The sequence below is a fragment of the Pseudopodoces humilis genome, chromosome 1 (assembly GCF_049639895.1).
Source record: "Pseudopodoces humilis isolate 2021_Gansu_Grassland_sample_001 chromosome 1, ASM4963989v1, whole genome shotgun sequence".
Classification (NCBI taxonomy): domain Eukaryota; kingdom Metazoa; phylum Chordata; class Aves; order Passeriformes; family Paridae; genus Pseudopodoces; species Pseudopodoces humilis.
Genome location: NC_142200.1, coordinates 126596391 through 126612625, shown reverse-complemented (window position 1 = coordinate 126612625; position 16235 = coordinate 126596391). Strand labels below are relative to the sequence as shown.

Genomic DNA, 16235 nt, shown 5'->3' with positions numbered 1-16235 from the left:
GGAAAGGTTACTCTTGATATATGAAGCATGCTAGAAACCCCAGTAATGTGGTGGGGTTATTTTTGATAATGAGCTATTCCATCGGTAAAGCAAATTAGTACAACCATGTATTTTTGCCCTACTGTGAGAGCAATTATGTAGCATATCTATTAGGAGACATAAAAAATATTTTTGACAGATGGTATGGCTTTGAATTAGGATTTATGAAGATTATTGTATGTCTGGTGTCCAGGACACCTGGGATTATTACATTGATGTAAGAAACAGCAACAGAAAAAATTACATTTCTGATAATCGCTGCAGTGTTTTGTATCTCCCTATTGTCACCTTAAGAAGCAGTTAATGTTTATTTGATCTTGCACTTCTGGATAATCTGGCATGTGCTCTTTAGCCAACAGATGTCAGCAGATTTAGTGGGGGAAAACTGGACCAGTAAGTGTATTAAAATAAATACCAAAAATGAAAGCCATCTTTAGATTTAAATTAGGATTTTTATCTTGTGGTGCCTTCTTTTATTGTTGTTTTTCCTTACAGTCCTACTTCTCCCTCAAACACTTAATAGTTATTGCCTTCTATCTAAGGAGCTTGTTATACGTTTTCTAGGGCAAGAGAGAATCCCCCAAGGGATTGCTTAATCCATAATTATCTAATTTATATGTTGTTGTTATAGCCACTCTAATTATATACCTTGCTGTGATTCTTATAATCTTAGGACTTAGTTTTCTTTATGAATTGTAATAGTTCTGCTATGATTTTTTGTGCCCTTTCTTTTCATAATTTGCTGTTAAAAGCTGAGAACACAGCAGATAGAAAGACCACAGTTCCTGAAGTAAATTTTAAATTATCTATGATTTTATACATATAGAAACAGGTATGCACTATTTTAGGCAACAATCTAAATCAATTAAGCAGTTTTTTGTTATGTCTGAATTGGCATTGACTCATTAAAGTCAACCTGTATACAGCTGCTGTGTAAGGATTCTGAATGGATGTAAATAACAGTTTTGTAGACATCTGGTTAGTGGACATATGAGTCAATTGGAAAGACAGAAATACTATGAGATACAAAATATCAAGGAATAGATAATGAGAGTTGAGAATCCACAGTGTAGGGGAAAAATAGTTTATTTTATTTTTTTTTTTTACCCTTCTAGTGAAATTAACAAGTATTGCTGAAGTTGATAGACTTTTAGGATATCCTTTAGAGCAGATCAGCTGGAATAATTCCAGGGCATGAATAATATTACTGTTACCTTGTTTTAATTTTTTTTTTTAATTAAAATTAATTGTTTCTATCAGAACTATCATTGGCTGTTTTTTCCTTAAGTTTGACTGTCTGGATTTTTTTTACAAGTTACTGGAAAAGGAGTTATTAGTGATCACATCTCTGTTCACTTACTGACTCTTGGTTTATGGTTTAGGGAGTCTGGGCTAGTAAGGTTGTTCTGGGCTAGATTTGTTCCATCAGTTTAAATTCTCTACATTTACTTTAGAGAAAGTGGTTTATATTTCAAAATTATTGTGATTACATTATTTGTGATTAGTTTGCTCTCTTTTGACAAAATCTAGTATCTATTGAAAATGTTGGTGCTTAGCTTGGCTTATTTTTTTTTTTTAACTCTCATAAAGTAGAATTCTAGTCATGTCCTGGTTAGCCTAATTGCTTGTCATATGTCATCTCTAAGATCCTCTTTTTCATATATAAAACCCTTAAAGCATGTTGGTCCATATTTTCTCTCCTAATTGCGTACGTAAGCAATAATCACATAATGAAATTATCCACTCTTAGAAGGGACTGGAATAAGACTGTCTGCAGCAAGTTGTGAAGCGTGTACTTTTCTCTGAAATGAGAAGCTGGTACCATCAGAAGAAAGATCTTACGTTTTACTTAACTATCATGCATTATCACAAGCTGTAAGAAGTGAAGTTTTAACATTATGTTTAATCAAGAATGACTCGTGTTCAGCCTTGGCAGCTGCAATGGACATCGCCTTTCTTAGCTTCCTTCATCCTTTGTGTGTATAGTAAATAGCTGTGACTTCATTGGGGAATCCATGTGCAGCCATAGATGGAAAGTGCATATGAAGTAGAGCTGTCATATGATAAGAAAGGCACAGTATATGCTTATGATCTTACTGAGAACGAAGGTAAATACCTCATTCAGCTAAAAAAAACCCTAAATATTGTGTATTACATCTACAACATTTTACATCAGTATGCCATAGCATATTTACTTTGTAAAGCTTCATTGTATCATAATGTTCATACTGTTATCTGTTAGATAATTTACCAAAATATTTAGGAAGTCTTTTCATTCTAGGAAGGTCTCCAGAACATGTAGACCAGTAGGTTTCTGTCTGCCTTTACTGGACAACAATTGGAACAACTCAGGGGGAAGGGGAGGGTTTATATACACATTATATATAAATATAGTAGGTACATATACATATATGAGAAAGGCTGCTCCTCATGTCATAAAGGTTTAGTTGCAGTGGCCTCACAAACAACATTATATAAATTGAAATTTGTGCATGCTACTGACCCAAGGTCAACCAGTAAGACCCAGGGTGTCTTGCAAGACTATCACGTTGTAGGGTTTTTCTCAATTCTAAAATGAATAGCTGGACTTGTTTGTGTAACATTATACACAGCTGGGGTTATTCAGATACTTAGTAATCACAGTAGCATCATTAATACTCTGTCCATTGTGTTTGAAGGAAAGCATTATATTTTTAGTTACAGGGAACTTGAGTGGGAATTGAGAGATGTGAATTGACGTGGTTGTCACCAGCTTCCTCTCTGAACTTAGAAAACAGTTCATTTATAAAAATGTAATGCAGTCCTGTCTTACACATTTCTATAGCACTTTGCAAGTGTGAAATGCTGTTAAACCCTTTGTGTAACTTCAGCTGAGATTTCAGTACAAGAATTGAGGAAGCCTTACAGTGTTCCAAGGTGGGACATGAATGTTCTGTCTGGCCAGCACATACATGTAAACACAGCAAATGAGTTGGAGCAGCCCCCTCTCCCACAGCCCTGCCTGTGGTGTCCGGAGTCAGTGCTGCAGTCAGATTGCACAATTTGTGAGGTTTGAGCAACAGAAGACAAAATTACATCCTGTAGGGAAAGAATGACACATAGGCATGGTATATTTTCATAATTCAGTGCCTGTAGATAGCAAAGTCTGTACCCACATGTAGAAAGGTCATAAAATAGCATAATTGGCCTGATTTGCATCCTCTTCATTTTATGAATGAGGCTTTACTAAAAGGGATGTGTACACCAAATGGGGATCAAAGCACATGTATGCAGAAGCACACTTTGTATGCCTCCCTGTTTAGTTCAGGCAGAGACTCGCTGTATGTTTGATTTAATTGCTTATTTAGTTACATTGATTGGTTATTTGTAGTAAGAGATGCTCAAACTAGGTGCCCAGACGTTCCCATCACATTTTTTAGCATTCCTCTAATTTTGGGATCTTCTGGGTAGCTTAATCCCAGATAAAACTACTGATTATCCTGTATCTCTTGCCCAAATACATGTGGTTAGACTAAAATCCAGTAATGCTGGTTCACTTTGCTGCTGTCAACAAATTGGTCAGTCATCCTGCCTCTCAGAGAAAAGCTTCTGGGCTTTCCCAATATTAGAATTGATCTAAAATGCAATGTAGATCATACATCACTTCATGAGACTGTGTGTGAATATGGTACAGTGTTATTTACGTGATGCATTAGCATAAAATGGCTGGTGAAAGACTGTAGCATAGGGCAGCTCGTTAACAATTACTCTAATCAGCAAGTAAGGAAAAAACAATGTCTTTAGCTTAGTTGCACTGCCACTCTCAGAGGGAAGAAAATAACCAGACATGAAACTCACCACAAATGGCAATGGGCAGTCCATTTTAATGGAAAGAAAACGTGACATGAAAATTGCCCCATTTCAGCCCAGAATGCTAACATTGGTAAGACTGTCTGGTATGTTTCTCTGTACTTTCCATCAGTGTTGTTGGATACTTTTGCTACAATGTACTTCTGCTGTAATTTTCTCCTTAAAGAAACAAACCCAACTTCACAGTTCCTGTCCTTCTTGTGAGAGACTGTGCACTGGGAAGCACATATTCAAATTTTGCTCTAAAACACTTTGTAAAAATGCAAAATAAAATAAGTTATTTGTTTACAATTTTCTTTTATTTGCTCCCACAGTACTACAGATTTTAAGAATGTGTTTCTACTGTTTTAATGTGATTAGCATACTGCTAGATAAAAACAGATCTATGTTAAAAAAAAAAAATGTACCCTTCTTCTTTTTCACTGTGATCCAATTATTTTCCATCCATAGAGAACAAGGGGGTTCAAAGAGGCCACCTTATTTAAAAGAGGTGGACCAGTCTTAGTTCCTTTTTATTTATTTATTTATTTATTTATTTTGCATTTTGCTGCTTTTTAAGAGTTATGACACTTCTATTCCTGACTCTGAAAAGCTTGATCAGTAGGTGCTGAGGACAACTCAGTCTTATTGCTGTTTGTAGACTGAAGCTTTTATAAACTCTGGCTCTTGGTAACCTGTTTACTGAAGGTAGTGTTGACAAATGCTCCAGTTACAGAATGTTTATGGAGGAAATGAAAGTCAAATACCCATCCTTCCTTTCTCTTACTGACCCAAATCTCTATGGAGAGAGCAGGTGGAAAGTTGTGTGAGGAGACACTTGCTAAATTCTCTTTTTTGCCATTAAAATATTTCAAGTTTGTAAACAGGACGTATTGCTAGTCTTGCCACATGCTTGGAATTTAAGCAGCATGATAAAAACCTCAGAATACAGCAGTTAGTACAGCAATTTTTATTCATGCATCTGTGTGAGAATCCTTTTAAGATCCAGGGGTTTATTTACTTAACAAAACTCTTGAAAGCAAGGCTGAGGATGTTGTTCCCAGGTACTGCTGGAGGAAGACTGACCTGAGTTCAGACTAGTAATTCTTTTCCGTTCCCTCTACTTACCTTCTTTTCTGAAAACCAAATCCAAGGTAATTTTCTTTTCCTTTCCTCTGATAGAAATTGTTATCCCTCTGTCTTTTTTCTCTCATTGATATTGACATTCTAGGGAGATATCTCATTGATGTTGCTGACTCCCTCAGTCACTCAAGGAGGTATTTCCTTTTCTTCTTAAAAAAACCTAAGCTGAACAACAAAACAACCTTCTGATCTACACTTTTCTGAGTTGCTCTAATTTGCTGGAAAATATTTGCTTTATTTTTGTGTACATCTATGTTTGCTAAATATTTTCTTACTTTTTTTTTAATGTTTAATTGTCAAAGTTCCTTATTTTTTGGTAGACTATTGAATTAGATATTAGCCTCCCAAAACCTCCCAAAAGTCTTTAGGATATTTTTTTTGCTTGAAGCAGTAGAGAAAATACCACATTTTGTTGTCACTAAGTACATCGACCAAATGTAGCTGCTAAATTAAAACAGATAATTTAAATACTGTTTTTTAATTAAAAAAAACAGTTTTAATTATGCCTTTAAAGTGTTAAATTAATGTCTTAGTATATTCTCTGTCTATGTTTAAAGTCAGTTATCTGAGTTTTGCATTACATCATGAATGAAGGTAGCAGCAAAATAAATGTAAATGCTTTATGCTTCTGGATGTTACTGAAGTTACAAAACAAATCCATTATCAGCATTTATCAGACTTGCCTGTTCATTTTGCAATATATTGACTTGTCTTTCACTTCTGATTTGTGGTTGTGGAATGCAGTGCTGAGTATCTACAGCTGTGTGCATTTTCAATTACAGTTCTTCTGGCTTGCAGTTCACTTACTAGAGTAATTTTCATTAACATATTAATCTTCCAGCATACATGCTACAGGAAAAAAGGAAAAAAAAAAATCTGGTCTAGTTAGTACCATTTCCTGGCTGTGGCAGAAGCACAACATGGTAAATATTGTTCATGCTGCTTATTATGTTGAGATTTTTGCTATGAATAGCTTGCATAGTACTTTGAAGGAACAGAGGATCTAGATAAACTGTTTCTTGTTGAACCCACACCCCTGTCTTTCTTCTAAGATCTTTTCTTTTTTATTACAATAATCCTGTTGCAGAGGGGACTGCACTGTAAAGATGGTGCCCTAAAACTCAGGGTCTTCCAGAGAGGAATGGGGAGGCAGCAAGAAAAGGAACCTGCTATTGAGGGGGCATAAGTGTTGATACAGGTCTTCAATTTTCACACCTAACAGTGGTGAAAATGGTTGGGATAGAAGGGAAGATAAGACCATAATTACTTTACTTAATGGTGGGAAATTAAGCCTTAAAATTTTTAATAAAGCCTCAGAACATTTTCTGCTTCCTTCTTATTTCTGCTTTCATTTAGGTTTGCAGTTTTCTTTTCACGTTGCATATTATCCCTGTTTGTTCACAATTTTATAGTTTCTCATTATAGATGTCCACATTTCAGATATTTTTGTTCTCTTTCTTCAAACAATTACTGAATGAAATTAATAGGAGTTAGGAGAAAAGGAATAAAAGTAGGAATTAGAAATAAAAATATCATTATACAATTTTGGTTGTATTAAATTCAGTATATTTGCTAAATTTATCACTAACCTCTCTCAAAATATTTCCATGATGTATTGTTATAGGGGATTGAGTAAAAACAGAACCTTCATCTTGTACTGGTTTGAGTTTGCAAAATTGGTAACGAAGAAAATAGATTTTTTTCTTCCAGGATGGCAAAACAAGGTAGTTGGTTTAGACACCAGATCTGAAGTCTTTTGTGGTACTTTAAAATACTTTTCAGGGTAGAATTACATTCTCTAAGTGTCACATAAATACAACTCACAGGCATCTCTAGTATTGATTAGATAATTAAGAAAAGTAGGTCTGTTTCTGTAAAAAAAAAAGTGCTTTTTTACAGAAAGTGTAAATTTTTTAAAATTTAGGGGTTTTAGCACACTTTAACCGTGGAACATTCACAGTATCCAGAGTTCAAATGACAACCTTGCATTTCTCCCTCTCTGCAGAGATTAACAGTTTTATGGCTGGTTGAGAGGGCAGGAATCACATCTAATTACAGTTTATTCTGCATTTACACTATAGAATAGTTCTAATAATTACTTTTCCAATTGCTTTAATGCCAATAAGGGTTTAGAAATGTACATCAGTATTGATAGTGAAAGTGTGGTTTAGCAAAGATTTCCCTGCTGTTCTTTGCAGGACAAGATACTCTGTGATAAAGAAAAACTAGAGAATGTCAGAACCTCTTTTCATTGTTTCTTTAAAAATATTTTAAGATTTCAGTGACATTAACCTGACCTTGATTCAATTCTAATTAAGAGACAGCTTAAAAGCATGCTTTAGAAGAGAAAAATACCTAAAGTATATGTAAAAAAATCAGTAAAAATATTCTTAAAGTCTTATTTTAAAAATTTGTTCTATTTTACTCTGAATAGCAATATTGATAAACTTGTACAGGTAGCAGGAGCTCTTTAAGAAAGACAAATTACTGCGGTATTACAAAATAAGAGTCATAAGAAGCTTGGAAACAAGAGCCCAATGCAAATGGGAAAGCTGATTTCCACTGAGAACCATTCTTGCTTTTAAAAGCCTCTCCAAGGTTAACTCAGTGTTAACCCAAACCTTTCAGCCTGTAGGTCTGCCCTACTGCAACCCCTGAGAACACAAATCCTTAGCCACTGTTACAATCCCAGGCACTGTATTTCTGCTAAGAAAGCAAGCAAGCAAGCAAAGAGAAGAAATTTGGATATAGCTACAAGCTACTCCAGTACTTCTTACATCTGATTTTGCTCTCCCAGCTAGGAATAACTTTTCTCTTGATTCTCTGGAGAGGATGGCTGATCAAAATTTTGAGTGAACCTTGAAATAATAGCAGCTCTCATTATTCACATGTGGTTTTCTGAAACCATAGGGCATCTGTATTATGCTTGTCCAGGTGGGTTTGTTCCTTTCTTATAGTTGTGTAAGAATGCAGGTCACATACTTACTGGTGTGGTGAGGTGTTTTTTTGTTAATGTTTTGGGTTGGGGGTTCTGTGGTGCTTGAAAATTATCATATTATGCACTTTCCCCACCACCAGCAAGGTTTTACTTGATCCTTTTTGGACATCAGAAGGAATTTCTTCACACAAAAAGATTGTTAAATTTGGAATGGACTGCCAGGGAGGTGATGGAGTCGCGATACCTGGAGGTGTTTAAGGAAAGCCTGGATGTGGCACTCCATGACATGTTGGTGATAGGCTGGACTCAGTGATCCCAGAGGTGTTTTCCAGCTTAATTGGTTCCATAATTCTTGGAAATTCTTGGAAATACTGAAAATTTTGAATGTAAATGTTGTAAGTAATTTTTCTTTCCTCCTCTGTTCATCCTTGCGATTACCATTTTTATTTGAAAAGTGAATTGTTGTCATCAATGGAGATACTAATTCTGGAATTCCTACAGATTTTATAAGGAAGTCCAGTGAGTACCCTAAAGCATCAACCAAAACCCATTGGAGGAACAATCCCATATGACAATTTCCATTCCTGGATACATCAGTAATTACTGCATAGTTCTAAATAAATTATGATTCACTATTTCCTGTAATACCATGAAGTTGCCTGAAATAAAGATAATTCTTTACCACCAGTCACATAGCAGATGTCTGTCATAAGTATTATATTACTCGATATTTACTAAATATTCTGGAAGACTGAAAGTACTGTTTGTTTCTCAAGGCTGTTTTTAAAAGAAAGATAGGTCTGTTTCTGGAAAAAAAACTTTTTTTTAAACAAAAACTTTTGTTTTAACTTTTTTTTAAAAAAGTTACACTTTATGGACAGTGTAACTTTTTAAAAATTAAACACTTTTGATAGAAAACCTTCAAGGGTTTGGATTATAATAATGCTGGCACTAATCTTTGATTCTCCTTCAGAGCACTGTAAATCCAGTTTCTCAGTACATTGTAAAATGTGCATTTTTTCTTCCTTATGAGACTCTTGGCAAACTTTATGGTTAATACAAAGACATGCAGCAAATTAGATGTTTTTAAAAACAGCTGAGAAACATCTTTTAACAAAGAGAAGAAAAGGAATAATTTACTTCAGAGGGTAGTTTTATATTTTGTTAGTTTCAAAATAACATATTGTTTTCAGAGCACAATTAGTGTCTGGTGGCCAGCTACTATATATATACTATATATATTTACATAGTGTTTCTTTTCTCCCTGTTCTTTTGGATTGCAAACCAAGAATACAGAGGACACCTTGCTTATTTGAATTAAATTTTATTGCCATACCTTATGTAATTTTTACTAATTTTTTGACTCCTTGGCGTATGGTGAAATGTAAATCAGTGATCTTCTCGGTCCGTTCAATTAATATTTCTCATAACTGGATTGTGTGTCATAGCATTTGGCAGTGCTTAATTTAGCTAATGTCCAGATAATATGCTCTGCATGGATTGTATTCTGGCTAAGTAAGTTAGGCATTTAAGTAGAAACCAGTGTGACTAATGTGCAATATCAAATTCTCTCGGACTTGCAGTTCTATATATGCTTGAAGAATGCATGCATAAAGCACAAACCATTTCATAACCTTGACCTCGGTTGCATCACATCATTTTGTGCTGGTGTTTGCACTGGAAGCAGTGCGGGCGACCTCGGCACTGATGGGTGACTGATGTTCTCTACCAGAATGTCCTGTTCTTCATCACATTACCTGAAAGCCTGCTGGGGAGGTTGGCTTCAGCAGGGCCTTTTCACTCGTGTGGGTTCTCCAGCATATGAATGAAATACATCTTAGCCCATTTAAAGGATATCTTCATGTTTTGGACGGACAGAAACATGTCTAGTTTGATAGGGTCTTGCACAGGAGGCCAACATCTAATTATCACTACAGGAATGCTCAGAAACAGCTCTGCATAGCAAAGGGAACAACTGCCAGTGATGACTGCTCTAGGCAGAACTGAAAAATTGCTTCTTGTTACCTGAGTTCTTCAGGACAGGAACTTTTCTTCTTCACATAGATAAATAATATAAAATGTGACTTGTTATAAATGAAAATGTGAATGCGAACTTTTTAAGATAATTAAAAATAACTGTTTTCATGGGAGAGACAGTAGTGGATTAAATGTGAAACTGAAATAGAAAATCTAAACTTCTTTTCCATTTCTGTTGTGAACTGATCTTGTCATATTAGGCCCAAGACTTTCTCATGAGGAGTTGAGTAAACTGAGACCCAAAGAATTAAGATCAGATTAATTAAAGAATTAAGATCAGCATTTGTTAAACTCACCTAACACTTCCCTTTGTTTCTGACTTACCAGTACTATGTTTATGTAAACCATTTGGGGTTTTCTTCATGATACTGTTTTGACTATTCAAATAGTATCATAGCCTATTAAGACTATTAATATCATCACTGACAGTGTGCAGAAATTGAGTTTGGTAAAATGATGCTTTCACAGTAAAATAATTCTGACATAATTCATCCTTCCTTACTGCAGTCTTGCTTTCAGCTGTGGAGTGGGATTTGGGAGTTAGCAAAGGTGGTCCTTGCTCCATCACTGTCAGTACATGGTGTCTGCTGTTTACAGAAAGAGTTTTAATTTCTGAATCTGCACATTTAGCACCATTCTAAGAAATGTAGGGTTTGTGGAGGAAAAAAGATCCAAGATGCTCGGCTCTCGCTCTGACTTTTTTCGCTCTTTGAAGTTAGTTTTGCCATGTGATGTTCTAATTTGCGTTGTAAATTGCGTTCACCCAGCTTGGGGGACAATTAAGATATAAACAGGTGTTCATAAAAGTATAATTTGCCAATCAAAATAAACATTAGATTCTAGGGATTTCTGATTATCATCTGAATGATGGGAATAGGACACTGAGTGAGGGATCATTTTTCCCTGAAATTAGGGAGGGGAGGGAGGCAGAATGGTCTTTGAAGATCTAGTTTAATTGATTCCTAGATGTAACCCAGTTTTTCAGCTGGGGCTTTCTGGCTTCCCCTCAGAATATGGGAATGATGAAAGACAGGCAAATACCAGCACCTCAATAAATGATCCACAAGTTCTTTCAAGAGGGAATGTAATAAGTTCATGCAGAGTAGAAATTAAGAGAAGTTTTTAAGTTTACAGCAGCAACAAATTTAAGGACTCACCTGAAGGGTTGTAGGGTGTTCTTTCAGATAAATACTAACATAAATAAATGTCCATGCGGTTTTGCTCACAGCTTGGAAAGCTGGAATAGGAGAACCATGCAGGCTATCTTCCTGACTTCTCTGCTAGCTTTCCTATTTTCCCTGTGCTCTAAAGGTGCCAGAATCAGTAAGGAAAGCCAAAAGAAATCTTCTCTATCAGCTCTTGCCTCTCCTGTTGCATCTGAAAATGGAGAACTGAGAAAAAGAAAGCCAGGGAAAATAAAGAAATACCTGTAAACTGTAGCTGTAGGAATTCTGTAGTAACAGACGTACCAGTATTATAGTAGCATGGAGAATATTGCTCCTCTTGTGTATTGGATCATAACCAGTAAGCTTAGTACCTATGTGTATCAGTCATTCCTTTTAATAAACTTCTTAACCTTCAGAAATTCTGCATTATTATCCTGGGACACGATAGTAACGGATCTTGGGAAGTTTATCTTAAACCTTAGGTTTCCAGTCGTTGTGAAAAGCTTCCAAGTGAGGGCCCCTTTCAGAGCATGCAGCACCACCAGCCCTTGTGTCCCAGCAGGCTGTGGAGGAGTGCATGTCCTCTGCCACTCAGGACAAGTGCTGGCTGTGACACAGACTGGCGAGATTATTTGTGTCATTGTTGACTCATTGCTGGCAGGTTAATAGAAGGTTTAGCATTGGTTTATCTGTCCTCCCAGGTGAAATCTTGGGTTGTGTAAAGAATGACTAGGGCTCAGGCTGCATTCAAGGCAAAGCCAGTTCTTTCTTTGGGAAGAAGACAGAGTGTCCTTTTGCTGGCTAAATGGTCTGGGCAAGAAAACAAAGCACCCTCCACCACCCCACCACCCAAACTGTTCTTCTGTCAGACAGCAGTGCCCTCAGGTTCTCTGGAGCAGCCATGATCTGTGATATTTAACTTCATCACAGGTCCGATCTTGAGCAGCACATCACCCCTAAAAATCATGGATGCAGGCAACCTCCATATGACTGGACCCATTTCACTCTTAGGATCAGGTGAATACCAAATTAGTGTTTAAAGCTTTCTTCCCTCCCTCATAGCTGTGTAAGCTTTGGAATTTTCTGGCTGCATGTTGAATATGGGAGGTTGAAAGGAAGAAGTCAGCACTTCATCAAAGTCAGAAATTCCTGTCTGTGTTCTTTGCTCTGACATGACTTGTTAAGCACTTTCGAGCACGTTACTGAATATTTCTGTATGTGTACTGTTATGAAGTAGAAATCCTTATAACTAACATCTCGCTCCTAGAGATCACAGAATCTTTGAGTGGTTTGGGTTGGAAGGAATCTTGAAGTTCATCTCGTTCCAACTCCCTTGCCATTGCCAGGGACATCTTCCACTAGACCAGGTTGCTCAGAGCCTGTTCTCAGGAACATCGTTATGGGACCCTAATGAGAGGTATCAGTTTGTATAGGATTTTATTGCGATAAATAGTAAAACAAATTACATTTGATTTCTAGAGGCAGAGTAAATAGTATTTTCCTTGTTCTTAAAATGGCAAAAGTGTGAGGATAAACACTTAGTAAGGTCATATAGGTAGGTCAGGATCAAAGCTTGCAAGTCTGCTGGGTCCAACATTATTCTCTAAATTGTGTTGACTACTTCTGTATGGAAAGCTTTTTATTTTCTTATTGGTTTTAGTTCTTGGATTGTTGGTGGTTTTTTTTAAGTTTTAACTGTGTTTTTCTATAAAGGACATATTTGATATTGCATATATTTCCCTATATAATAGAACTTACCAGCCAGATATGCAATTCTATTTCACACTGGAAAGCAACATCATTAATCCTTTGAAATAATAGGGATAGGACAGTCCTTAATCACAAAACTCGCGCTTTTCTTGGGCAACTTCTGGAAAGGCACAGGGGGAATAAAAGATGGAGCTTCATCAGTTTTTGAAAAGAATTGTATGAAGTAATTTCCCCTAAACAAGACTGAACATAATGACAAAAAGTCCCATGAGCCTTAAGGGTTTCATAAATGCAGAGTAATGTTGGGTAGCATGTCTGAGTTCGAGAAGTGTTTGGACAACACTCTCAGGCACATGGTGTGAGTCTTGGGGTGTTCTGTACAGGGCCAAGAGCTGGACTCGGTAATCCTAATTTCCCTTCTAACTCAGCATATTCTGTGTTTCTGTGATCTCAGTATTCATTACAAAGAGTCTTATTTTTGTTTTAGCCTTAATTCTGGTTGAGCTGAGCCAAAGAATTATATCAACATGTGTTAAGAACTGCTATTTTAGATCTACCTAAGCTGAACTCTGAAACTGATTTTATTTATTTGTTTAGGGTTTTTTTGTTTCCCTTTATTAATTGGCCCTTGTGGTTCTAAGTACAAAGCCATAGCTGCCTGATTTGTAGTGTGTAAATTTCTGCTCTTCTGTTCTCTTTAGATAAATACAGGGCACCGGTCACAGTTGACTGTATCAAGCACAGAGATGGGAAATCAAAGGAGTCAGACTTTGGAAAGCAGCCCTTTCATGTCAGACCTCCTGAGCGACGTCCCCTTTGCCCTCGCACCACATGTGTTAGCAGTGCAGGGCACCCACAGTGACGTTCCTGACCGACTGCTCACCTATGACATCCATGATAATTTATCAAGATTTTGGTATGACTTTACACTTGAAAATTCAGTGCTTTGTGATCCGTAATGTTCTCTTTATTTTTTCTGCCTCTGTCAAGGAACAAGTCTTAAAGTGAAGATAAAGACTTACTTTAAATGACTTAATATTGTGGGGTCCTGCCGCTGGTATGTAATATGGATTACTATTCACAACTGTGATATATTTCTTAGCTTTAAGTGAACTATAACTTAGTTTGTTAAATATTCCATTTATTTATGAAGAAATCAAGCAAAAGTGTTTCAGCCTCAGTAGGAGACAGGCTGCTGGTAACTACTTCCAGTAGGTAGGCTGCAGACACAAACATTTCATGACTTTAAGAGGAAGTCTATGTCTCAACTGTTTTGTTATTTCAATTAGTTACAAAACACATAGATCCTGTTACACATATTAAGATCACCTCTTGATTTTGTACAAATAGAAACCAATATTAATGCTAAAGCAATGCTGGTCTGCACTACTGGACAGAGAGCTTTTGAGTGAACCAAATTTTAAAACTCAGAGTTAATTGCAAGCCCTTAAGTAATCATTAAGACTTCATAGAATTGGTTAAACTTACCAATTTCAAAGTGAAAATCAGTTGCTTCCTTCCCTTTTCCAGTAGATGGTATTTTGTATGTCTCACTTTGTGCCTGCCTGGAGAAGTTGTCCCCGCCTGCCTGTTGGCTGCTGTTTGTTCTCATTACCACATGTGTTCCTGATTTATATACAGATCAGCTTTTCCATTTTAACCTCTTTGCCCCCTGAAGAAGGAAATCTCAGGACACGTACTTTTAATGGTCACACCCTTTTTTTTTTAATTTGTGTGCCAGAGGTACAGATGGCAATGTTTAACAACAGGAAAACATTACATTGTTTCTTATCCAACTAAATTAAACTGCTAAATACCTAAACATGCTTTCTCACAGACCACTGTGTCCCCACTCACAAGCTTTGAGCATGTTTTTACCAACTAAGACCAGAGCTGCTGTTCCACCAGCAACAGCTCTCTGATGTCACATCACCATTTGTGATGAATAATGATCTGTGGCACACACTTGTTTTCTTTCTTGGGGTACAATATATATGTTGTGCTAAATGTTGGTGGATATTTTCCTGTATTTTTTATGCTCTTACACTCTTATGGTAGCTTAAAGTACATATATTTTCAGATTTGGATCCTCTTACAGTATTTGAGATAAATACTGTAAAATGATGAATAAATTACATTGTGAATATTCTTAGATTGTTAAATATTAATGTTTTGTGCATATTTAATATTTTTGACATCTGTGTTTTTAAATGTTTTAAATGTTTTAATGTGTTTTAAATGTTTTGAAGTTATTGTTTCAATGGGAGTATCTGTGCTGCACGCCAATGAAAAGAAGCCAAGTAATAATGAGTTATTTTTTATATGTGAGAGTTATTATGTGGTTTCACCTATACTGTTTACTACAGCTCTGACCATTCAGCTTTCATGGGAACTTGAACTTGGAAATTCAGTTTGAAAATCTTTTCAGTGTCATTTAAAAATCAGTGTCCTTCTAATAAAATATATCACACTCTCATCTGATGGATTCTGTGTGCTGTGTTGGTGACTTGCAGTGGTTTAGGTGGAATCCATGACACTGCTTGGAGAATAGTGTGGCTGGGAGCTGGGAAGTATTCAGGCCTCCTAGAAGGAAAATTAATTTTGTGGAGTTATTCAGAACTGTTTTGTTTTCCGAGATTTTTAGTTAACACATACCTAAAGCACTTAAATAATTTTAATATCCATTTTATATCCAGCAGTTAAAAAATTGATCATGCTACAAATAGCATGTTTCCATTCAAGCTGTTCTATTGAATCTGAAATGTTTTTGCAGTTCAGCTGGTCTAGAAGCAGAGCTGTAAAGCACTGTTGAAGACCAAACAAACTCACAATACTGGTTCTTTCTTTGCTAGCTGACTTGGCATGTAATTTTTTGCAATAATTTTTTTGTCTAAAGTTAGACAATTTATCTAAAATAATTACATCTTGTCAGATTTGAGCTTGGTTGCCCTCACAGGTGTCGTTTCAAAAGGAAAGGAGCAGCAAAGGAGAGCAGGGAGGAGGTTGTATTTACCATTATGAGAAATGTGGACAGTAGGTTTAAACATTTGGTCTTCATCCTTAATTGTCTCCTGTAAAGGGTAACATTTACACCCAGCAAAGTACCAGTAATGAGCAAGAGTGCTGGGAATGTGTCTCCTGATTGCCCTCCCTTTAGCAAGACCTGGGGCTCAAACTTCTCCCTTGCTGGAGATCGTTCCTAAAGTTGTATTGACACCTTATGGCACGTGTTCAAAGGTAAATCAAAGAACAGCTGCATCCAAAGCAGCCTGACAGAAGATTGACTGGGAGATGGTCTCTACAGACAACTCCCTGGTGACAGAGTCAGAAATGGAACCTGACAATCTTGTGTCCGGCAGGTCAGTCAAGGTAGT

General features: G+C 36.4%; 1 protein-coding gene across 5 annotated transcripts in view; it reads left to right on the top strand.

Moving 5' to 3' along the window:
• The window catches only part of UMAD1 (UBAP1-MVB12-associated (UMA) domain containing 1), a 79558-nt gene extending 64221 nt beyond the window's left edge, over positions 1-15337 (top strand). For all 5 annotated transcript variants that reach the window (XM_014248443.2, XM_014248445.2, XM_088064802.1 and 2 more), the window contains one exon: positions 13563-15337. In XM_014248443.2, the coding sequence (XP_014103918.1) occupies positions 13563-13820 (258 nt within the window). In that variant the 3' untranslated portion in view covers positions 13821-15337. The remainder of the gene's footprint in view (positions 1-13562) is intronic.
• Positions 15338-16235: the final 898 nt, after the last annotated feature.